At 44.9% G+C, this 24,556-nt stretch overlaps 1 protein-coding gene across 9 annotated transcripts in view; it reads left to right on the plus strand.

The window, feature by feature from the left end:
• Positions 1–24,368, plus strand: part of SCN8A (sodium voltage-gated channel alpha subunit 8) — a 164,158-nt gene extending 139,790 nt beyond the window's left edge. For 6 of the 9 annotated variants that reach the window (XM_088799440.1, XM_088799442.1, XM_088799446.1 and 3 more), the window contains exons 21-27: positions 1,836–1,958; positions 7,809–8,093; positions 9,918–9,971; positions 10,459–10,596; positions 11,571–11,675; positions 14,319–14,589; positions 17,793–24,368. In XM_088799440.1, the coding sequence (XP_088655566.1) occupies positions 1,836–1,958; positions 7,809–8,093; positions 9,918–9,971; positions 10,459–10,596; positions 11,571–11,675; positions 14,319–14,589; positions 17,793–18,940 (2,124 nt within the window). In that variant the 3' untranslated portion in view covers positions 18,941–24,368. The remainder of the gene's footprint in view (positions 1–1,835; positions 1,959–7,808; positions 8,094–9,917; positions 9,972–10,458; positions 10,597–11,570; positions 11,676–14,318; positions 14,590–17,792) is intronic. The other 3 variants (XM_088799454.1, XM_088799447.1, XM_088799452.1) reach the window with 1 other exon arrangement.
• The last annotated feature ends 188 nt before the right edge of the window (positions 24,369–24,556 follow it).

Raw genomic sequence — 24,556 nt, forward strand, 5'->3', positions numbered from 1 at the left:
AGAGCCAACTCCCTCCTCCTCCTGCCCCCTGTAGGCCTATTTGTTATCAGACAAATCACCCTCACCAGGGACCACCCCCAAAGAGCTGGGGGTCTTCTTGCTTTGTTTGGGGCCTATAGCCACTCAAAGCTTGGTTTTCTGCAGTCTTTACCTGGCATAGTTTCACAGCACAACGCTGATCCTGGGAATTTAGAACTCAGGTACTTGTTTGGGATGAGATAGCTTACCTTCAGATGTATCCATTAAGGTCTCACTAAGAATCTGGCAATTTTCGATGCCTTGTGTTTAAGGGTTAGCTGTACTTGGCAGTAGTAGGCAAAAGGTATCTCCAGGTAGATTCTTACTGATAATGATGGATGAAAGGACAACGATTGATTGGTGCTTCTTCTGTGTTCTAGATAAGGAACAACTTAACCTATCCCAGAATAAGGGAACGACTGCTCTAAGAAACCCAAAGCCCGATTAAAAGTGTTTTCAGCTCTCAGGTCAGGCGTAGTCCTAGGTGTAGTTAGTATCCAGTGTGAAGGGGTCATCATGGTAACTGCTCTGAGGCTTCTGGCAGAACAGGTGAGTTTGCCTCTGGAAGAGCAGGAAAGCATTCGACCATGAGTCTAGGCCTAGAGACCTGCAGAATTCTTCTCAGTGTACAATATATTTGACTCTGGATTATTCAGATACCTGTAATCCTCTACTGGGATATTGTCATCTATGCTGCCAGTGGGGAAGGTGGTCTGTCCATGGAAGAAAGACCTCTGGCCTGGGAATCAGGAGTGTAGATCTCGGTTGTGGCTCCAGAGCTGCTGATGAGACACTGGGCAAATTCTCGCATACTGGGTGTATGGGTCTTATATATGGGACTCAGTTTCCTCATCTGTAAAACAAACAAGATTTTAAAAATTCTTCCAAGAATCCTTCCAGCTGTTATTCTAGTGATGAGAAAATAAAAGATTGTCATGGAAAGGACCGACCTGAGGCCATTCTGGGCTGCTCTGGATAGAAAGAATGGGGACTATAAGAAGGAGTATGGATACAATTGTCCAGACTCACCCAAGTTCTCAGCGGTGGAGTTAACGTGAAGGAGTTGGGTTAGTTAAAAAGTAGAAGGATTATTATCGTTAAAAGTGAGAAATAGAAGAATTACTTAAGTGAGTTCTCATGGAGTCAAAATTCTGTCAAGAAGTCTCAGTGTGGCTCTTGTCCGTGTGGGAAGTGCAAAGTCAGCTGTGGTACTTACCGGACGTTTCCTTTGTTGATGTAGTGACTCACCAAATTCCCAAACAATGGTTTCTTGTCACCCAGGAGTAAGAGAGCGTGCCCCTTGTGGAAATCCCTGGTGAGTGAGCTGAGGAGGGGGCCACTTGAGTGGAGTGTGTGTATTTATCTGTATTCTTTTTCATAGGTACCATTAAATTTGTCTGGCTTAATTTAATGGGAACTTCTGGGACCTGCAGAGACTGTAAAGGGCGAGGGTAAGGTTTTTGTCATCTGTTCAGGCTCCTCTCCTTCCAATGGAACTTCCTCATTTTCTCCCTCTCCCGTCAGCCTCCTCCCTTTTCCAACTTGTTTGTACGTCTGCCGCCTTCTCTCGATTTCCTCTTCCCTTTGTGTTTTTTCTTCTGCCTCTCAACCACCTTTCCTTCCAGGTCGTTTGAGTCCAAGTTGAAGTAGGGCAGCTGGTGTTACCCACTTCCTCTCCCTGGGGGGCCCCACCTGGACAATCAGTGCTAGGGGCTCTGTTCTAACACTCTGGCACCTCTGTTTTCTTTTTTTTTCTTTCTTGTTTTTTGTTTTGTTTTGTTTCCTTTTTTGTTTTTTTCTCTTCTGTTTCCGTGTAGGTCTCTTTAGTCAGCCTTGTAGCTAATGCCCTGGGCTACTCGGAACTAGGTGCCATAAAGTCCCTTAGGACCCTAAGAGCTCTGAGACCCTTAAGAGCCTTATCACGATTTGAAGGGATGAGGGTAAGCTACTAAGAGCAGCTGATCCTTCTGCATGCCAAGGGAGACTGTTTCAGCATGCTAGAACTGATCACGTGGTGGAAAGAGCATTCAAACACGAACTCTGTGATGCAGCTGCCGTTCGATCCTCCACTCTCTCCCCGCACCTGCCCGTGCGAGAGGAGCTGCGTGAAGCTGCCTCATCACATTAATATTGGCCCCACCCCCAATGACATGCCATCGCAGAACATGTTCCCATCAGCTCTTCTCATGTGGCCTGGCTTACCTGTAGCACTTGGGGCGGCTTTCTGGGCTGTTGATGGAATAGGGAGAATCACCAGGTGCAAAGAAGGGGAATTGTAACCCAGAGATCCACTGAAAAGCAGAGGCCGCAGGCAGGGCGAGTGCTGTGTAGGGCCATCAGCCAGGTGGGGACTGTGACCGTGGAGTCACTGGAGACCGCAGCTGAGAGGGGGCTTGCAGACAGGATGGCAGGCCTGGAATTGGGGATGGAGCCGGATTTGGCACGGCCCTGGGGAAAGAACTGCTTTTCTTTCTGTTCTGATTCCTCTTATTGCACCTTGTCGTTCTCAGCCCAGTCCCATAAGGACTGGCAGCCTCTGTCTAATAGCAAAGCTTCCCTCCTTACCCCCAACCCCTCCGCCCATGCTATGTGGTCCCCGATTCTAACACTGTCAACAACCAGCCACGATGCTAGAAGAATATCAGCTAGTTCTCCTGAAATTTCTCCACACCTGCGATTCCTGCCTCGGTGATACTCCACCCAAATCCAAACCGTGCAAGGTGCTGTCATCCTGGCGACTTAGAAATAAGGCTCCCTCTTTGGGCGCCTTTCTGCTGTCTCTGTTGATTTAAAAAATTGTGCCTGTGGGCATATGTGCACACATGCACTAGAAAGTCAATTTCCCAAAATCAAGTGGACAACTGGCTTTTGGTGGTGATGGTTGTCCTGTGGAGAGAGGTCTGTTATACTTAACGAGACCAAGAAAACTCATTTCAATTCAGACGTTGAATACATGCAGGAGAGCAAACCAGAGGATATGTTTTTAAATGTGCAACTATCCAATTGTAGGAATAAAAATTAAACTTGCAGTAGTCCGAATGAAGCAAAACTAATTGGGAGAAACTAGAGACCAGGACAGTGCGGCTTCATTCATTCTTCTTCTGTGATTCCCTGGCCTCTACGAAGCCACCCACAGTTATACAGGAAGATGGAAATTTAACTGGGACTTGGGAATTTTATTATTTTAGTTTATTTCGACAAACGCTTTTTGCAACAATTTTGTGTTTTCTTCTGTAGCACAGTCACAGTTTGGTTTACTTAATATAAGTTTTCTGCGACTCACCTGAAGCCATCTGCAGGGAGGTCAGTTCCACAGCAGCATAAATTCATTTTGATTTAAAAAACAAAACTTGGAATTCTGAGTCTTTCTCCCACAAATAGGAGAGATTTCAAATGTGTGCAGTAAGGTTGTTATGCGCAGGCTACATTTAGGGAGAGAGTATATTGCAAAGGACTCAGTGTTTTAGTTGCCAATGGTGTCTTTGCAAAGAGGATCAAAATGCTCTTCCCTCCCCCTACCCACCTTCCCACTTTTATCAGAAGGGGTTAGCTAAATTATTTAATGCATCATACTAGTTTTGGGATAGAGTTGGTAATTCCTGTTGGTGACTGAAAGGCAGCATTAAAAGAAGTCCATTGAGGACAGCATTTGCAGCCCTGTACCCGAGCCCAGGAGCCTGTGATCCCCCAAACCCCAGTGCTAATATTCCTCAGTCTCCTAAACTGAGACCAGTAAGACCTGAAGAAAGCCCAAGAAAAAATGCCCAACCGACACTTGTTCCTAACTTTCTCAGTCTGGATACTCACACCTGCCAGTCCTGGCCCTGGGGCAGACGTAGCCCTCAGTGACCAGCTTGCTCATGAGGAAATTATTGAGTAATCTGGACACAGGAGCCCTGTTGGTAGCCATACCTCCCTTTAGCTCCTTCTCTTGTCACCTTTCCTGGACTCTCAGTTTCCACTCCCCAAAAGCTTTTATTCGTCAACTTTCAAGTAATTTAGGAGGCCAGAGGTCCAGAATGGGTGTGCTCAGAACAGTAGGCAGTTTGATTGGAAAATCATTAGAAAGTGAAACCTCTACATGACGGTTTTCTCTAATGAGGTAATGTGGGCAGGAACCAGTTTGAACCCAAACCCAGGATTTCAAGCAAACGTTTAGTAATGGAATCTCTGGTATAGGAGTGTCACCTCATTTGGTTGACTCCAACCAACAGCTCTGACCACTTCTGGCTGGGCAGGCGGAGAGGGCTCAGGATCCATTCCTGTACTGCAATTTCCCAGCCTTTCTGTGGAAGTACTGCAAGAAAAAAAAAGATTGAATTTACCCAAGTTTATAGTAACTTCTCGGTAATAAACAGAATTAGGTACATACATTTTACTTGAATGTTATTTTTCTGCGGGGGCATCTGTTTTTAATTCCTTGGTTTGGGTTCTCTTGGATGCCAACACCTGAGAGATTACCTTTAGAATATGTTAAATAGGATATCTTCGAGAACTGAACACCATCAATGCAGATGGGCTCAACTGTCACTGTGCTGCTCCCATGACAGGCTCAGACCTTCGTTTGCAGAGGACATATGACCCTAGCCTCCTGGGACACTGGCTTCAGTCAGTCTCTTCCTCCCCAAACCAAAGACCAGAAAATCGAAAGACTCGTGCTATTGGCAAAGGAATACTTAATGTAGTTCTTTGCTTTTCTCTCCTCCATAGTAATCTTCACTGATAGATGTTGCTATGCTATTAAAACTTTGAGGGTGTATAATAGTAATGCTATGAAATATGCATGCATTTTTGTTGATTGTCAGCACATAGTTGTCCATTAAAGCCATGTTCCCTCTGCCAGATATTAAAAGCTATTTGACAGATTTTAAAGTATTTAATGAGCAGTAATGTTCTAGGTCTTACAGAGAAGACAAAAATGCTGTGAGATTTAGTATTCATTGGAATGTTCCCATCAATTAAATGAGATTTGTATCAATCACTAAGTATAAACCTCCACTGAAAAAAAATAACTTTTTATAGATTGCTGGAACCTAGCTCTGAGTGATATTTCTATACCTAGTTTTTTTAGATAATGAATTTCATCATAACTAAAGGCAATGCAGAATAACTTGAGTTATTAGAGAGCAGAAGAAGAGATCGAATTTAGTAAGTGACTTGAATTAGTATTTATAATACATCTTTTTAATGTGAGGTTCAAAATAAGAAAGCATGGTTTCTTACCCTTTGTTTGCTGAGAGTATCAGCACAGTGACAATTATGTATGGAGTTTCCGTTTAACATTATCAAAGCTACTGTTTATAGCAAGGAAGAATTATTAGCAAATTTCATCAACTTCGTTTATTGTTTTATTCATAAACTAAGATAAGTTTTTCTTTGGTTATGATTAATAAATGAAAGTATATTTACATCTTAGAAGTACATTGGATTTCATAGGATCTTTATGTTATATGTATCAGAGAACAAGGCTCAGTAAATACTGTGGTGTATTGATTCCTTTGATCAATCTACAAATATAAAAGTGTGAAGTGATCACTTAGTCAATTAGCTAATTATTCTTCCCTGCTGTAAATACGACCCCGTGTTTATCTGTACCACATAGACGCTTTCTGTATAGGACAGGGTAGACTGGATTAAGATAGAAGAATTCCTAGAGGAGGTAGATTCTGAATTGAGACTTAAAAAAGCAACATTTCTAGGTTTCAGTTCTTTTGGGGCCTACTTCCCGCCTGCATACTTGTGTTGATCTAATAGAAGGTCATGATCTCTTACCCACGCTCTGCTGCCAAATGCTGTCACGTAGACCTGAGCTTTTGAATCTTTACATAATCTACCCTCTTATCGTTTGAGAAATGATTATTCCTTTTGTGGGTCACCCTCCTTTTGCCTATTCTTTTGCACATTCCATTGCTTTCGGTGCTTGCACCAAAGGGTGAGCAACTGTAAAATGAGGTAAAATTCAAATCTGATCCCCTGGCAAATTTGATGACAAATAAATAAATATGAATATTATTCTTCAAAATAATATTGAGGATGTTTCAGATTTCAGATATTCTGGCTTTCCTTGCACAAAGTAATGAACAGTTGAATTACAGTCATTTTATATTAATGACAGAATTATTAGATCTAGAAGAGATTTCTTGGTCTAAGAATTAAGAAATAACTGCCTCTCAATCTAAAGGCTTTCGTATATGAATTGGAGGAACACAAAACTAATGTTTTAATCTAAGGAAGAGTGACTCCTTAGCAGAATATCATTGCCTTTTTTATATAGGACAGAACAGACAGCTCTTCTCAGCCATGTGTCCGATGAGTGACATTGCAATCTAAGAAAAAAACGAGGAAAACCTGAACCCACGTCTGGCTCACATTAGAGCCCGGAGCTGCCCCCTGGCGTTCCTTCCACAGTATGGCCCTTCTAGCCCTTGGGGCGCCGCGCACGTTGGCAGCCTGTCCCGTCCCTTACCTGCACTGAAAAGCTGCAGGGCCGTGGTGATACTTGTCACCTCCTTCTAACAAAACATTAGAAGACTTCATTATATCCCCTCTCTTGAACTCAATTAATCCTCGTAGGATACCGGAAAAAAGGAAGAAGCATTCTTCCCACCTCGGGGTCACCTTTCTGGGCCTCAGCAGGCCCACTTAAGACAACAGCAAATGAGAATCAGAGCAGAAGGTGAACACGGCCATGTTTTTGTCCCATCACCTGAAATGCTCTTTTCGTAAGCACTCAGAGCTCCTCTAGTGAAAACTGCTGCCACAGTGGAAATGCCGTCTAGCTACTCTCACCTATAGTGTGAAGCAAAATCAAAGTTTGTAACAACCCAGAAACTTTGATTCCTGAGGGGTTTTTTTCTTTGCTTTTGTTTGTTTTTGTTTTTGTTTTGTTTTTTCCATTCCTGAGCTTACTGTAGTCCGTGATTTTTAACAATATGCCAATTTTTGGGTTTTAAAAGCAGTTAGCTAACCCAAAACGCCCCCAAAAAACATGTCATTCCTATTTCTAATGCACCATGAAGAGTCAAGTCAAGCTGTGGATTAAGCAGAAACATCAGCATAGCCAAGCAAGTGGTGACTCTGAGATTTAAAAGCCTACAAAGTCAGGAAAAAAACAAAGGAAAGAAAAGGCTGAGAAGAATAATGAATCATGTCTGAAAAACATCTATGCAGATTTTATTTTATTTTGTACTGTTTGGTAGAGGGAATATAGCTTTTTTTTTCTTGAGCTTGCAAAATATGCATGCTCGGCTATTGCCTGAAATAAGATAACTGGCCTTGCGTAGTCATAAAAGAGACTTTTTGTATCGTTGACTGATTCACTGCTAACTCCATAGGGTGGTTCTCTGTGATTTTGAACGATCATACCTTGCTTTGCAGAGGGGGAATGTCTGTTGAAAGGCAACTAGTGAACTTGAGATTTCTCAGAGTTTCCCATAGGGCATATGTTATGAGTTGGCAAGCAGGGAGACTGGACTAAAATAACTTTTTTAGTCCAGGTTGGTGCCTAAGAGAGAAGACCTAGGTCAACTTGGGTGGGGCGGGGGCAGAGGGGGAATGTTAGATAAAACAAATATGTAATTTATTAGAATTCCTCAAAATATATTTCATAGATTTAGAAAATTTTGTTCTTACTTGTGGATCTGTCCAGTTACTTTCATTCCAAAAGGCCCAAAATGTTTCTATAGTTAGAGCAGGCCATACAATGTCATTCCCCTCCTGGAAATCAAAAGAAAAGTTGTGCTTGCCGGCACTTCCTGCCAACACTCAGCAGCCTGCCCCTTCCAATGCAGGTGGTGGTGAATGCCTTGGTGGGCGCCATCCCCTCCATCATGAATGTGCTGCTGGTGTGTCTCATCTTCTGGCTGATTTTCAGCATCATGGGAGTCAACCTATTTGCGGGAAAGTACCACTACTGCTTTAATGAGACCGCAGAAGAGCGATTTGAAATTGAAATTGTCAACAATAAAACTGATTGTGAAAAGCTCATGGAGGGGAACAATACAGAAATCAGATGGAAGAATGTGAAGATCAACTTTGACAACGTTGGGGCTGGATATCTGGCGCTTCTTCAGGTGGTAAGTGTTGTTCTGTGTTCAGTTCTGTGCAGTTTCGTTGGGTAGCAAAAATCTCATTTGGTTCCTTCTCAACCCTGCTTCCAGAATCAGGGTTATTCTTAACAGGTCACACAGAACCATGTGTCACTTCCCAAACCAGTTCCAGGGAGACCACCTTTCCTGAGTCCTCTGACGTCTCCAAGACCTCACTCAAAGGGAATCCCTGCTCAGAGGCTGAACAACACAGAAAGATTCCTGCAGCTTAATAAAGTTGCAGAGAAATCACCTTTTTTCCTGCAGGACAGAGTATGTAGTTCAAGAGAAAGAAAAAATAAATAAAATAAGTGCATAGACCAAAAAAAAAAAAAAGTGATGGCAGTTCTGATGGAGCAGACGATTCTGCATAACAGCTGCACTAAAGCTAACTACAGGAAAGAATATGCAGGGCTGTGAGGCTGCCACTGGTCAACCCCAGAGAAAGGTCTCAGTGTATTACAGCAAAAAAGGATTCCTTTAATTAAGTAGCATTCCATTATGCCTACTTTTCTCTTCCTTTCACAACAATTTTTTGGAAAGTTTGACAAGACCATGATGCAATGAAAGCTCCTCGGCTTTGGAATCAGACAGATGTAGGTTTGAGCCACACTCATATTTATTGGATACGTAATTTTGGACAAATTACTCAACCTATCCAAGTCTGTTTGTTCACCTATTAAATGTGGATAATACCTCGCATGGTTATAAAAAGGATTCGTGATAATTTACTAAAATTTCTTAGCACCGTGCCTGGCGCATAGCAGCGCTTAATGAATGGTATTGGCTAGTATGTATTTCTGTTACTATTACAACTATGCCTACGTCATTTAGTTGTTGGGAGTATTAAATGCGATAGTGCAGGTGAAGCTCTCAACTGGCCTTATATACTAAACACTTACTGTCAGCTAACAGTAGGAGGCAGAGTTAATGGAATGAGCAGTGGTTCATCCCACTCCAAAGCTCTTCTGTTGTTCTATCCCAGTTCAAGAAATTGGACCCACAAATCGAATCTGAATTGGAGCAGTTCCAGGAGACCAATGCAAATGCACATCAACCAGCCAGTCAAACATTACATTCAGAGTCCCCACCACATGCCAGGTGCTGTGTTTGGCATTATTAGAGCCATCCGATGCCTAAGGAACTGCCCATGCCCTGAACAAAACTTAGAATCTGGTTGAGTAAATAAAACACAAATAGAATGTAAATAAAACATGGAAAATTGTAACTGGCTGCCCGTATTTGTTTGCATGAGCAGGCTGGATATAGTAGATGGGCGAGTAGCATTGGGGAAGGGCTGTCTGGGATGAAGCCAGTATAACCATGACCGTAGGCTAAACGTGCATGTATTAGTAAGGGAGAAGTTCTGACCTTGTTTTGTTGGAGTTTTTTAATGCAACTATGATTTTCAAGACCCCCGTTGCTTGTTTAACACATTAAAAAAAAAGACGACTCCTCAATGGCGGGCTCAGTAGTACCCTCAGTAGATTCCTGCCACTTACTCATACATGAGTTTGCCCTGAGCTTTAAATAACCTTCGCAGGCCCATTTTTAAGACCTTTTGTAAAAGTATTGATCTAGCTACAATTGTCAACATGTTTCCCTACCAAACTTTGATGTTATTTTCAGGCACTTAGACAAAGCTCCCTTGGGACCTATATTAATAAGCAGAACATTCTATGTCCACGTGAGGCTGCACCCAAACTACCTGTCTGTGTTCTCTCTGAACCTAAGCCTGGCCACACGGACCCCTGCGTAGACTCCCGCCCACCCCCTAACAGGCACAGTCTAATGACTGACTCTGTTTGCCAGGCAACCTTCAAAGGCTGGATGGACATCATGTATGCAGCTGTAGATTCCCGAAAGGTAAGGATATACCTGGTGAAGCCACACCTTTCTTAGGTGGTTAGAAAGCAAGCAGCATGGTGATCTCATCAAGAAAGAGAGGGAGGGTGAGAACATTGATTGCTTGTTTTATTGATTAGAGGGCGTGCTCCTTCTCAGTAAGTCATGGCTCACACTGACTCCAGAAGATCGGGCTGCTGAGTAAGTCTGGCCCCAGAGGAGCTGACTCCGCTTCGGTGCTGCTCTGAAATAAGTCTGGCTCCTAGCAGCCCCTCACCCTCACCCCATGATGTGCATATTCTCCACCGAACTTGTGGGAGAAATAATGCCGCCTGAGGGCAGGACGTGCCAGTGCGGAGAGGGAGACAGGCAGAGAGACGGGCTCCCCCGCCCCAGCTTGTTCAGCAGCTCGAGTGGCCAGTTACGGCTGATGCCTTGGCTGGTCAGAGTCACCCCCTGGCCCCCAGGCTAGGAGCTGACGCTTCCTCTTTCTCCTGCCCTTTGACAGCCCGAGGAGCAGCCCAAGTATGAGGACAACATCTACATGTACATCTACTTCGTCATCTTCATCATCTTCGGCTCCTTCTTCACCCTGAACCTGTTCATCGGCGTCATCATCGACAACTTCAATCAACAGAAGAAAAAGATAGGTCTCCTCCCCTCGTCGCCCGCGGCCGGAGAGGCCAGCCCAGACGAGGGGCACAGCTACCTCTCTGTCCTACCTCTGGAGAGAGAACTCCTCTCTTCCTCTAAAATCCACATTGTCGCCTCACTGTGGCGCTGGCCCCACTGGACACTAGCCGCAGGCAGCTCTCTGCTGGGGGCTGGATTGCTCAGTGTGTCGTTTACCACCTTTGCTCGCGATCTTATTCTTGGGGCCTTTTACTGGTTTGGGCCTCCTACCAGAGAGGGTCTAGTGATAGGGGAAAGAGAAAGCAGATAAATAGCTGTGGTGAGAAGCAGAAATTGTCTAGACTTATAACTATCCATGTTCATCCCCGCGCACCCCTAGCAAACTGGGATTTGAGGAGACCATTCTTAGAAAGTTCGCTTCCTTCCTTGTCCCAGATGGTTAACAATTTTCCGAAGCAAATTGAAAAGATTGGTCTTGTCATTGATTTTATAAATCAAATCTGTCCCAACAAACTCTAAGGAGCTTCCCAAATTATTTTCTTACACCAGGATTTCTAAACTTTTAATATTGTAGAAATAAATGGACCATCAGCCAGGACTTGAAAATCCTTTTATTTTGAAATGGTTTTTTTCCCCCTAGAATTTTGTCAAGAAAGCAGGCCAAAAAAAGTGTCAGAACCAGTGAGGTGTGACTATCTTCCAAGTCGTTTCTCTCAAGTTTAACCCTTCCCGGAGAGTCTGTAATTGGATAGCCCTTTTCTTCCTAGCAGATCTGAAAAATCTGAAGCTGAAAGCACAGGCAGGTATCTCTTTGAATTAGGACAGTTGTCCCAGGTCTCCCTTACTCTGGGACAAGTGTTAACTAAAGTGATCTCAGGACAGGCCAGGGGATAAGTCTCCTTCAGTTCTCAGTGTTGAACCTTAGGTTCCAAAGCCATAGCCTGTGAGAGCCACTTGTGACTGCTCGTTCTCTTTTCCCCCCTTTACTTTGGAGGTCAGGACATCTTCATGACTGAAGAGCAGAAGAAGTACTACAATGCCATGAAAAAGCTGGGCTCCAAGAAACCGCAGAAACCCATTCCCCGCCCCCTGGTGAGTGCATTGGACAGGCCGGGGACAGAGTGAGACCCCATGTGGAAACAGGCACTGGTAGGGTAACTGCAAAGAAAGGACAGGGGTAAGTGATGGGCTGCTGTGCGCTCTAATCCGTTCCCAGCCATCCCATCCAGAAGATCTGAGGAGAACGGCAGGAGAGCAGGGGTTAAGGTATGGGATGGCGTTTACATTTGTGCTGGACCTTGCCTCAGAGTCTTCCTTGGGCCACAGCAGAGAATTGGCGTGTGAACTACGTTGGCTCTGGAAGAGAGATGTTTTAAGAGACAACTAAAAATTAACAAAGGAAAGGGAAAATGAAAGCTGATCTCTTTCCTACTAGTATGAGATAGGATTTGGTCATTATTTTCTCAGCTGTCTACCCAACGTGGCAGTCTTTGTAAGGGTGTGCCCAGAAGCTAGAATCATGCTTCTGGCCATTTGTGGGAGCAGAAGAGATAAAACTAGGAGAGTCTAATGTCCTGATTTGCTCTCTTGATCTGAGCCTTTTGTAAAACCGATTGGAGGACTGGGATCCTGCTTTCCCGTCCTATCGGTGGTTGTGCTCTCGCTTCAGAGAGGGAGATGCTGCCGAAGCCTTGCCCACAACCCCACAGATCAGGCGCCAAGGTCCTTCTGCTGTAACTTGCATTTAAAAACAAAAAAAAACAAAACAGAACTCTTAAAATAAAAGCTTACCTGGCAACCTAATTTGTGAAAATATAAGTAGAGCTACTTTGTTTGAATCAAGAGTGGGAATCCCAGAGTATTTTCTCTCCTCACCCCCTCACCCTGTTCCTGGCCTACTCGCCTCACCAAATTCTGAGGGAAAGAAAACCCTAGGGCTTTGCAGAACGTGGTGGTGTGAAAACCACCAGGTTAAAGTAATCCTGAAAATAAGCACCAGCTCAGGCGCCGAGGGACTTTTTTAAAAAATCAGGGAGATCCTAAGAAAGCGAATTTTTTTTATATTTCCTGGATGTTTGTTAGAGTTTCCATTCTGTAATAGAAACGGACCCAAAAGGAATGGAAGAGGATTAACATTTCTCAAGTTCTGTTCAGCACTTTGCACATGGGAAGCTGAGTGTATTTTCTTCCACACTCAAATATAAAATGTAATGTGGCAGGAAACATTAATAGTGATTAATTCATTCAGCAAATACAGCAGATCCTCCAATAACGTCCTTTTGTTCAGCACCACTGATGAAACGTGTAGGAACTTAACTCTTGTTGATATCAACTAGCCTATGGTAAAGTTGGTTTTGTTATATGTGGTTTTGCTTAAAGTTACAGAACCTGTTGATGTTGAGGATTTACTGTAGTTATAGATCCACTGTGTGTACGAGGTACTAAGCATAAAGTGATGAACAAAATTTAGACACCACTGTCATGCCATTTACAATATAATGGGGGTATAGGTAATAAATAAGTAAGCAAACAGCTATTACAAGAAATGGAATATTGTGAGAAAAAACTAACTGTAAGGCCACGATAGAAGAATGGAGGCTTTGGGTGGGGGATCTGCTTCAACAGAATAGTCAGAGAAAGCCTCACTAAGGAGGGTCTACTTGAGTGGATGAGAAGGAATGAAAATGCTGGGGAAAGAGATCCTGAAAAGCATAGGAGGACGTAAAAGCAGGAAACATTAGTGCGGCCAAGTGGTGCTGGGCTAGCGTAAGGGTCATGAAATGAGGAGGGCCAGACTGGAAGGTATTTTTAAGCCAGGTTAACAATAGGAATTTTGTTGCAAGCCCAATGAGAAACTATTGAAAGGTTTTTAAGTAGAAGAACGATGTGATTCATTTATGTTTCTAAATAATCGCAGTGACTGCTGTGTGGAAATCGCATTGGATGAGGGCAAGAGAAGGCGCAGGGAGACCAGTTATGGAGACTCCTCTAGAAGTCCAGATGAAAGATGATGGTGGTTTAGGCTGGAGGCGGCCTACAGAAATGGACTGAAGTGGATGAATTCAAGTTATATCTTTGGAGAAAGAATCACTAGGCCCTGCAGTGGATGGGACAGGGCATGAGGGAGAGGAAGGAGAGAGGGGTGACCGTCCTGTTTGTGGCTTAGAACCAGGATGAATAATTGAGATGAGAGGAACAAGTTGGGTGGGGGCAGAGGAAGGTCTTAATTCTGCTTTGGACTTGTTAACGTGGAGAGGCTCATGAGTCATCAACGCGAGGTGTCGGGTAAGCGATACCGGAATTCAGAGGAAAGATACGGGCTGTAGCTGACAGAACTTGAGAAACATAAGTAGCTAGATATTATGTAAGCAGTAGGAATAGGTGAGCTCTCCCGGGGAGAAAGTGTAAAGAAAGAAGAGATTAAGAGAAGACGTGACCAGCAGATGAGACTAAAAAGGAGCAGCTGGAGAGGTGGGACGACACCTAGAAGTGTGTGATGGCACAGACACAAAAGGGAAGAGTGGCAATTTTAGAAAACTCTCGGCGAGGTGATCTTGATGGGGTCTGTCCCTGCTCCTGATACCCTGAAAGCAGCAGGATCACGCTGGCTAGTATCACGGGAAAGAAGGCAGAGTACTTTGATGCACAGGCTGGCAACTGCCGCAGTCCGCTTGGAAAGGCTTTCACGAATCCTTTTGTGTCTTTCCTCCCTCTCGCCCCCCACCCGCCCTCCAGAACAAAATCCAAGGTATCGTCTTTGATTTTGTCACGCAACAAGCCTTTGACATTGTTATCATGATGCTCATCTGCCTTAACATGGTGACAATGATGGTGGAGACAGACACGCAGAGCAAGCAGATGGAGAACATCCTCTACTGGATTAACCTGGTCTTCGTCATCTTCTTCACCTGTGAGTGCGTGCTCAAAATGTTCGCCTTGCGGCACTACTACTTCACCATCGGCTGGAACATCTTCGACTTCGTGGTCGTCATCCTGTCCATCGTGGGTGAGTGGGGCAGGCGGGGACGGGCGGGGGCCGGCCAGCCGCGAGGACGACGCTCCCGCCAGAGCCACGAGCTGCCGAGCTCTGAAGGGCAAGCTGGTTACGCGCTACCATTAAGTCCGTGCGTCATCTCGTGGGCCTGGCCAGCAGCTCACGTGGTCAGTGAGTTTCTGTTGAGTGTTCATAATCGTCTCGGATTGTGAATTCTATGGTTGAAGGGGAAATTACAGAGTAGATATGGTTCTTGCTTTCAAGGAGTTTAAAATCTGACAGGGAAGATAGATGAAACTTATTTTTTAAACACAGCGACAATAGCAGGATAAAATGGAAAAGGGAACGGTAGGAGATTGTGAAGTTGGGTGTTAACAAAGTGGGCTAGGAAGATTCTGGTGACGATGATGGCAGCGCTCACTTCACTGAGGTTTTACTGTGTGCCACTTACGGTTTGAGAGTTTCTTCACTTGCGCTTTCTCATTTGATCGTCATGACAGCCCGCGAAGCAGACTGTTTGACTGTCTTCGCAGTAAAGATATCCAAGGTCTCTCAGCTCAGAGGTGGCAGAGGCAGAACTCAAGCTGGTTTGTGACAGCGACTGTGTGGCATTTTGCTTCAGCCTAAAGGCATGGAAGGGGTGATGTCCTGGCAGGCAGAGGCAATGCTGTCCCCTTGATTGTCCTCCCAAAACGTTTCCTTGTCTTCCTAAAAGGAAACACACCTTGGGATGTTTGACCGACTTAGGCCAGCACAGGGAGAGTGCGTGAGACCCTCAGTTCCAGAGCTCCAGTGGCCAGGCCGGTTTAGCGAGCTGGTGACTGTGGGCAGCAGAGGGCAGCTGGCCCTCCCCGTGGCCTGTGCCACTCTCTAGTGCTGTCCTCAGGAGCAGCATGTCCAAACATGTGTTGAAACATGGGACACTAACCCCATGCATCTCTCCCCAAGAAAAGAATCCCAGAGTGAAATTACTTTGGGCAACACTGAATTTCCCATCGGTGGGTCACAGGGCACAGTAGCCTAGAGAGGGGTCCTGAAGGCCTGCAGTAAAGAATTCTGTTTAATGTTAGCACCCCATCCCGCTTTTATTTGATCACAGGCCCCTGTTTCAAGTAATAATCATGATAATCTCATATTTTAATGGACTGTGTGCTGGTCACCGTTCTAAGTGCTTTCCATGCTTTAATTTATATAATCCTCACCACCCTCTCAGTGTCATGAGGAGCTAAAGCAAAGAGCAGTTGCCTAGACTTGGGGCTGGTAAGTGAGCGAGCAGGGGTTCAAACCCAGCCCCCCGCCCTCCCACAAAACACACATGGGACAATGCTGCCCTCATCCACTGTTCTTGAACGTTTTCTGCCCACCCATCATTGAGTGAGATGAAAAGTCCGCAGACCAAACCATGCCCCCTATTCTCAGATGATACTCGGAAATAAAGAGGAAGAAGAGTGTTACTTTTGTTGGTTGGGATTTTTATTAAATATCATTAATTTGTTCAGAAACAAAAGTATAGAAGTCATCTTCTTAAATTAAGAGGAATTGGGGTGAAACTAGCCCTGGAACCTCCTAATAGAGGAACACCTCTTAAATGGTGTGCCTGCTGCCTGGATTGCTGTCTGCCCTATCTCTTTCCCCTTTTCTCTGGGGACAAATACACGTTCATCCTACAAAATCTTACTCAGGCATCTTTTCTCGGAAGCCTTACTTGCCCACCATGCATGGAATGCCAGTATTATATATATATTACCCAACTGCTTATGGTCACTGGTTATGGCTTAATTGAGAAGTGAAAAGAAAGGAGCTGCAAAATCATCATGGGTTCTGGCTGAGGTAGAGATTTTCTTGAAAGCTCAAACACACCATGGAATTCTAGCCCCAGAAGAAGCTCCAAGAGGTTATCTGGCCTCCTTTGAACTTACTGCATCTTGTCCCTTCCTGAAAGTGAAGATTCTTCCCGAGCTTAAAACCTTCAAATAAGGGGATTTCATAGCTTCTGCAGTTCGTTATCCCAATACTTATAAATCCTTACGGCCGAAAGCTATTTCCTTATTTAAAGGCAATCCCTAATTTCAGTTGAAGCTCATGTTGTTTTGTCAGGGCCTCACCAGCAAGAGAAGGCACTGAAGGAAGAGACCATGTCACTGCCTTCCCTTCAGCTGTCATTTCCCAGCCTTCTCATCTCCTCTTCCTTCTGTGGCCCCTCAGTAGGTTCCCATTATTGCTCTGTAGTTTTCAGGCAAGTGACCTGGTAGAGGTGGACCCCTGGATGAGTGTAAACAGAAACATGCCCTCAGATGTGTACATTTTCACTGTCTATTTTTATTTCCTACTAATGCCTTGACATTTTTATCTGCTGATACTGGTTTCTGATTTATGACTTTAAACACAAAATCTAGAAACTCTGGGTTAAAAGCCTTTCCTGAGAAGTCGCTTTAGCTTTCTAGACTCATTTGGTGGGGAAGGGACATGGGCCAATAAGAAACCAAAAATGTCTTTTCAGAGTCAGGAAGGAGGTACTTTGAAACTTGGCGGCCTTATCAGAATAACTGAGACATCACAGCCAAAGGGTAGTGAAGTCACGGAGTGAATATGGAAATTTGATAGCATTTTGGAGAGGCATTGATAACACCGTGAAAAGTCGTACATGCACAAATATGAAAAAACTTAATTGCCTTTGAGTGGGGAAACAGATAAATGAGGACCTATTCATTAAATTCAGCTGTTAAAATGAATAATCTAAAATTATTTTAACACGAGAGATCAATCTCACAAACATGATGTTAAGTCTGAAGCAAGTTAGAGATCTAAACAACTTGGTGTAAAAAAGGTCGATGCAGTACAATTCCTTAAACATAGTAGGCTGCTATCTCCGTACTATTCATGGAATCATCTGTAGGAAACGTATGAAGACACTACAGTGATACCAGCCTAAGGGTGTGCTTGCTTCTGGGAATGAAGAGAAGTGCATTTTGTGAATTGCAGGCATCTCCTCAATCTGAGTGTTAGGTACACAGGTGTCTATTTTATCGTTGTCTCTGCTTTTCTGGATGTTTGAAACATGTGACTTTCTTCTTTTTGTCGTGAGAGTTCAGACTGAACAGTAAGGCACTCGTTCTGTAAAGTCCTTTGAACTTGAGGGTTCCACAATGCCAGGTGACATAAGAGAGAGACATCTCCAGTCTCAGCAACATATCTTCTTCTGTTCCTCTTCTTAGGAATGTTCCTGGCTGATATCATAGAGAAATACTTTGTTTCTCCCACCCTCTTCCGAGTCATCCGATTGGCCCGTATTGGGCGCATCCTGCGTCTGATCAAAGGCGCCAAAGGTATCCGTACCCTGCTCTTTGCCTTAATGATGTCCTTGCCCGCTCTGTTCAACATCGGCCTCCTGCTCTTCCTGGTCATGTTCATCTTCTCCATCTTCGGGATGTCCAACTTCGCTTACGTGAAGCACGAGGCCGGCATCGACGACATGTTCAACTTTGAGACGTTCGGCAACAGCATGATCTGCCTGTTTCAGATCACCACCTCAGCGGGCTGGGACGGCCTGCTGCTGCCCATCCTCAACCGCCCGCCGGACTGCAGCCTGGACAAGGAGCACCCGGGGAGCGGCTTCAAGGGAGACTGCGGGAACCCCTCTGTGGGCATCTTCTTCTTTGTGAGCTACATCATCATCTCCTTCCTCATCGTCGTCAACATGTACATCGCCATCATCCTGGAGAACTTCAGCGTGGCCACGGAGGAGAGCGCAGACCCTCTGAGTGAGGACGACTTTGAGACCTTCTATGAGATCTGGGAGAAGTTCGACCCGGATGCCACCCAGTTCATCGAGTACTGTAAGCTGGCAGACTTTGCAGACGCCTTGGAGCACCCTCTGCGAGTGCCCAAGCCTAACACCATCGAGCTTATCGCCATGGACCTGCCCATGGTCAGCGGGGATCGCATCCACTGCTTGGACATCCTTTTTGCCTTCACCAAGCGGGTCCTGGGAGACAGCGGGGAGTTGGACATCCTTCGGCAGCAGATGGAGGAGCGGTTCGTGGCATCCAATCCTTCCAAAGTGTCTTACGAGCCAATCACAACCACGCTGCGGCGCAAGCAGGAAGAGGTGTCGGTGGTGGTCCTGCAGCGCGCCTACCGGGGACACTTAGCAAGGCGGGGCTTCATTTGCAAAAAGACAACTTCCAATAAGCTGGAGAACGGAGGCACACACCAGGAGAAAAAGGAGAGCACCCCGTCCACAGCCTCCCTCCCATCCTATGACAGTGTAACTAAACCTGAAAAGGAGAAACAGCAACGGGCAGAGGAAGGAAGAAGGGAAAGAGCCAAAAGACAAAAAGAGGTCAGAGAATCCAAGTGTTAGAGGAAAGCGAAAATTAAATATTGTACAGATTTAAAACTTGCAAGTGAAAGATTGTTTACAAACTTCCTGAATATTATCAATGCAGAACAGCTGTGGAGACACTTTACCCTGAAGATCTATACCAAACGTAGTCTGCTTACCATGTCACACGGTTGCATCTTGAGCAGTGACCTGCCCAGGGCAAAGGACCCTGCTCCCTGGACTCACAGATTTTCTAATGCTTGGGCAGGTGGTTACTGCATGTTCCACATCAGTCAATGCAACTTAGGACAAAACTCACAGGATACAAAAACAGAAGAGTGGCTGCCGGGACCAGCATATTTCCGTTGCAGCCAAATGGATTTTATTTTTCCATTTTGTTGATTCTCAGAAGCAGAAAGCATCACTTTCAAAGTTTGTTTGTTCATGCAAACTATATTTGCATTCTTACATTAGTTAAGCTAAGCAGCAAAAAGAAAACACACACACACTCACCTTTAGCCCATGTCATTTAATTGTCAGTTTCTTTGACATAAACCGCATCTTCTCCACATGGGCTTCACGTGGTTTGGAGATGGGTGGGGGAAAACAATCAGGTTTCTTCAGGCTGAGGAGGACTTGCTCAGGCCGATCCCAAACATTGTGCTTGTTCAATGCGTAGAAATGATTTGCATGACGGCATGCTGTGATCAGAAGTCATGCATGAGAACCATACACCACAGGACACTAGTAATCCTGTCCCCTGCACTGGGTCAGCCTTTGGACAGGACCCAGCCCTGCACAATTCACTGTATTTGGAGGGGGGAAAAAATGCTAAGAGTTCCAGACCCACTGCAATTCTTTATGAATTCCTGGGAGTCTTTCATACATCTCCTGGGTAGGGAAACATAACCAACCAATTGACTACCACCAACAAAAAACCCAATCCAACAAGCAGATGGATCCGTTGTGTGTATATGTTTAACAGACATCTCTAACATACAGCCATTGTTGCACATTTCGAAAGATGAACTATTTAATGCTGCTCTGTGTCCCGTACGTGGGGAAACTTTGATCTCAAATGGCTTGTATTAATGTCACTGTAAAACCAAATCCTAGGGCTAAAAACAAAAATCCAAAAAAAAAAAAAATAAGTTCATTTGTATTTTGCAATATTTATGATAATTATTTAGCCTTCATACTGGAGAACTGACACTTATTAAGGGTAGAGATGAAAATGCTATTCAAAGGAGCATGTTATCTCTAGGGGTTAATTTGGGGAACTTACAACAACGATTTGTTGGGGGTTAAGGGGTGCTCACTTCATTTAGTATCATGTCCTTCTGCATGGTGGCTTTCTCTGGGCTGGGGTCCACTTGGAGAGGGGTTCAGATATTCTGAACAGACCTCTCTCTTCTACAGAGGGGTTGTCGCCAGCTCACACACTGCATGGTTCCTCCCGCCTCCATCACATTTGTCCACCAAGCAGGGTTTCCCTTACCCACAGAGGTGGTAAGGGCAGCTGCACTGGGGCTGTGGCGGTAGTTTCTTTCATTCATTATTAGAAGAAATTGTCACTGGTGGGACCTGTGGTAAAGATGGAGCTGCCTCTGAACCAAGCCCACTTGGTTTCTGTATTGCACTGGTTCTCATGAGAAAGCGATTTAATATTAATTCCGAAGAGGATTCAGCTTCCCCCAGCACGTTCCCTTCAGCCAGTTTTGCTATATCTGCTTAGCGACCTGCCCGTTGTCATTGGAGGGTAGTTTTGGGGGGAGCGTCATATCTGCCATTCCATCTCCTGCTTTAGGGAAGACAGTTTTTAGTCCAGGGGATTCTCATCTGATGACTAGATTTCAAAACCAAGATGCTGCAGTTGAGTGTGTCAAGAAGTCTGTACAAAGAATGAGGAGAGACTTGAGCATGCAAACCAAATCAAAATAAATTCTTCCTGAACCATACAGTGGGGGGCGGGGGGGAACAACCCATAATCAGACACACCAATCTGCCTTGCAGTAGAAGCATTTTGGATGTATTTTCACAGACCACCTGACTAGTTTTGCGTAGAACAAACCACAGCAAGTCAGTAAGCAGAGCTTTCTATCTTGTTGGACCATTAGAAGCGGTCCAGCACTCGTAAGCCTGCTTCTGCGGCTTCACCCGTAGAATTTTGTACTATACCCGATACCGGGTTGGGAAGGCATTTATTTTGGTGACCCTGCTAATTGCTAGGATGAACGTATAGTAACATATACAGGCTACATCGTAAACAGCACAAAACAGAAGCTGACGTGTGGTTATTCTTTTTAAGAGAATTATAAATACTGTAATATATCATTTTATTTTATTGGCATGCCTTTTTGTAAAAACAAATTATTAACTTATTAAATAGGAAATGGCTTCTGGCTTATGCCATTGTCATGTTTATTTTTATTTTTTATACTTTTCTTTCTTCTTAGACCTTAGATGCTGCCAGCCAATGTACATCCCCAAACCAGACAGACAGACAAAAAATTTTTTATTGCTAATGGTCTTTTCCAAAACAACAAAAAATATATATATTTTTGTTCCAATGTGCAATAAATTCTAACCACTTCTATGCAAGATTTGGCTAAACTTCATAATTGTTCTTAGGTCTTAAGATGGGCAACAGAACTATCAGTTCCCGCTCCATACCCCAAGTGTGCATGCTAGTGATGGCATTAAGCTACTAGGGTATACTAACGAGGTTTTTCTGAGATCTGACCTTTTTCCTCCCCCAGACTCTGATCCTAGCCCAGCAGGCTCTCTCAGTCACACACATGGGCCTTGGTACCTGACACCCATCAGCCAGCTCCATAGGGAAGAAGCCACCTCCACTCTATTTGAAGTTTCACTGTTTGTTTAAAATTTTCCCACCTTCCGTTCCCTCCCCAGGGTCCCTCCACCTACTCACTGGCTTGCTCACTCTCTCACTCACCCACCTGCCCTGCTCCATACTTCTTTGCTAGTAAATGACACCATCACCAGCAGTTTACACCCGCAGTTAACAGGTATTGAACTGAAAGAATCAGTGATGACGTTGTTGTATGTCTTTACTGAGTGGGGAAGTGGCAATGCTTTGCCAAATATTAACGAAGCCAATCAAAAAGCAGCAGCAACCACAGTATCACTGCACATATATATATATAGATATATAAATATAATATAAATATTTATTTTTTTGTAGCCAGGTCCTTGGTGCAGTATTTATACTCCACAATCCACCTTTTAAAAAGGACAAAAAGCAAAAAGACGTGTGAAGCTGTTCATTTAAAATGCAGAGCCAAAGCCACTGAGCAGCAGCTAACACGGTTGCTGGTTTATGTGAAAAACACTTTCCTGTCTTTCCTTAACCTCCTTGTTGCTTAGGATAAGGAGACTCCACAATTTAAAGCAGAGGGCAAGAGCAGGAAAAACTTCTCGAGTCAGCATGACCTACGCCCCCTCCTCTCTAAATGAGCCTCTTTTGACACCAGAAGTTGACGGGGAGAGATAATCAGAAACTCCCCGTCAAAGCCCCTGGAATGACAGTGCCCAGAGTTATTTTATTTTTTGCTGCAACCAATGTAAACTTGTAAAAGACCAATAGTGAAGATTAGTGTATAAGTGAATGCATGGAGGCCAACACTGCTCTAAAAGAGACGTGATGAGAAGTACATCACTACTATAAACCAAAAAGGAAACAATAAAAATGACCCTTTTTACCATACAAGGGAAGCCTGTCTTGGTGTGCGTTTGTTGCTTGACTATCCCAATTTTGAGTCCAGGGAGGGGTCTGGGAATTGGGACCTTAGCACATTTGGGGAAAGGAAGAGAAATCAGAGGATTTCTGGCCAAGTTCTGGCTGAGAAGTAGAGACAGGAGAGAAAAGCAAGGTCCTGACCTACCCCCCTCGCCCCCATCCCCAGTCACCCATTGCATGTAGCATTGCTCCCCCTCCTGGGCCAGTGCTTAAAGGCCCATGAAACCGCTTCTTCACCAGTTCACCTGGCAGATACCCCAGAGATGGTGTCGCCAACCCAGCTGGGCTGGCTTTACTTCTGCCCTTTTCACCAATATGTGAAGAAAAAGACTATCCCAATGCCCCAAAGCTTGGGCAAGCACGATGCCCAACAGCGTCCACTCTGCTAGCTCATGCTGGGCCCTACCCTCCATCACCCCACAGATAAACCAGCAGACCAGGGCTGGTCTTGTTCACATGTGTGCAGGGGAGTGGGGCACCCTCCTCTTCCCTCACCCTGCCCCGCTTTGGGGACATCCCTCTCTAGGCCATGTCTCCCTGTCCAGGAACACTCTCAGGAGGATTCTGAAGTGCCCACTCTAGTCCTCTCCAGTAGCTCCACTCTGGAGAGAGATGGCTGGTAGGTCAGTCCCCATCTCCCCCGGCCCCCAGCCTCCAGGCCTGCTGTGGAGGTAAGATTGCCATGGATTGTGACTTTGTGACTTGAGTCCTGGGCATCTTCTGGAATGATGCCTCTTTCTTTTCTCAGATGTTGCCCAAAGTTTTGCAAAAAGCTTCGTTCATTTTCAGGTATCCCCACCCCCTAAAGAATTGGCTGCAACTAGCCAGCCAGGGGGACATCAGGAGAAAAAAGGAAGTCTGGGTGGGGAGGGGCCCAAGGTTTGCACAGAGTCTGCATTGTGGCTCAGCTCTGTGCTTTCTTGGATTCCCTTTTAAAGATTACCAAGATTTCCTCCGTTAAAACGCTCCTGAGGCATCCCCTGCCCTTGCCCCCCACTGCTGTTTGCTGTACATAGAGGCTAAGTGGGGTGGGGTGGGCGGGTGTGCACATGTGGTGTGTGTGTGTGAAGAATGTATATAGGTAAAGGGGAGCGGGGTCCAGTGGTTCCAGAAAAGGGACAGAACTCCTGTGTTCCATCCCTAGCTTGACCGCTGGCTCGCTGTGTGGCCTTGGGCAAGTCACTTAACCTCTCTGTGCCTCAGTTTCCCCATCTGTAAAATGGGGATAATAAAACTGACCTACCTCACAGGGGTGTTGTGAGGCTTTAACTAAATGTTTTGTAAAGTGTTTTGAGATACAGAGGCAAAGGCACCAGAGAAGGGCAAAGTATTATTTGGACTTCAGGAAGATGAAATGGTACCATAAATGCTGCTATTCTGAGAGCCATTTTAAACTGCACTGCTCCAACCACCCCCGCTTCTCATCACCAGGACAGCAGGTCGAGAAAATGTCTTTCCTTTCACTTGCTTCTGGGGTTTGTGATTATTCTAGACACTTAATTTTTTCCCTTGCTGTATCTCCTTCCCTCACCCCCTCGACTTGTTCCCTGTTCCGTTTATGCAGAAATGGCAGAAATGCTTGAGAACTGAGAATGTATAAGTGGATTGGAAGTTTATAGTCTGAAATTTCAATTTTACTTTGTACTGTACATCTTTTTACTTTAGAATTTGCAATAAAGGGTTACGTCAATCTTGTTTTCAACTCTCCTCTTGGACTGGCCTGTCATTCTGTCATTGTTCTCACACCAAAGCCCATCAGCCCAGGGTGGAAGGGGAGTCAAACACTCCTACCCAGCAGCACCCCACAGCTGTCCTTTCGCCTTCCCCTGTGGCGGGGGAATAGTCTGAGCAGAGTCTGTGCGAGGGCTCAGCCAGGCTCAGGTCCTAGGATGGGC

This window comes from Rhinolophus sinicus, chromosome 1 (genome assembly GCF_057876585.1).
Source record: "Rhinolophus sinicus isolate RSI-liver-muscle chromosome 1, RSI-T2T, whole genome shotgun sequence".
In the NCBI taxonomy this organism is placed as follows: domain Eukaryota; kingdom Metazoa; phylum Chordata; class Mammalia; order Chiroptera; family Rhinolophidae; genus Rhinolophus; species Rhinolophus sinicus.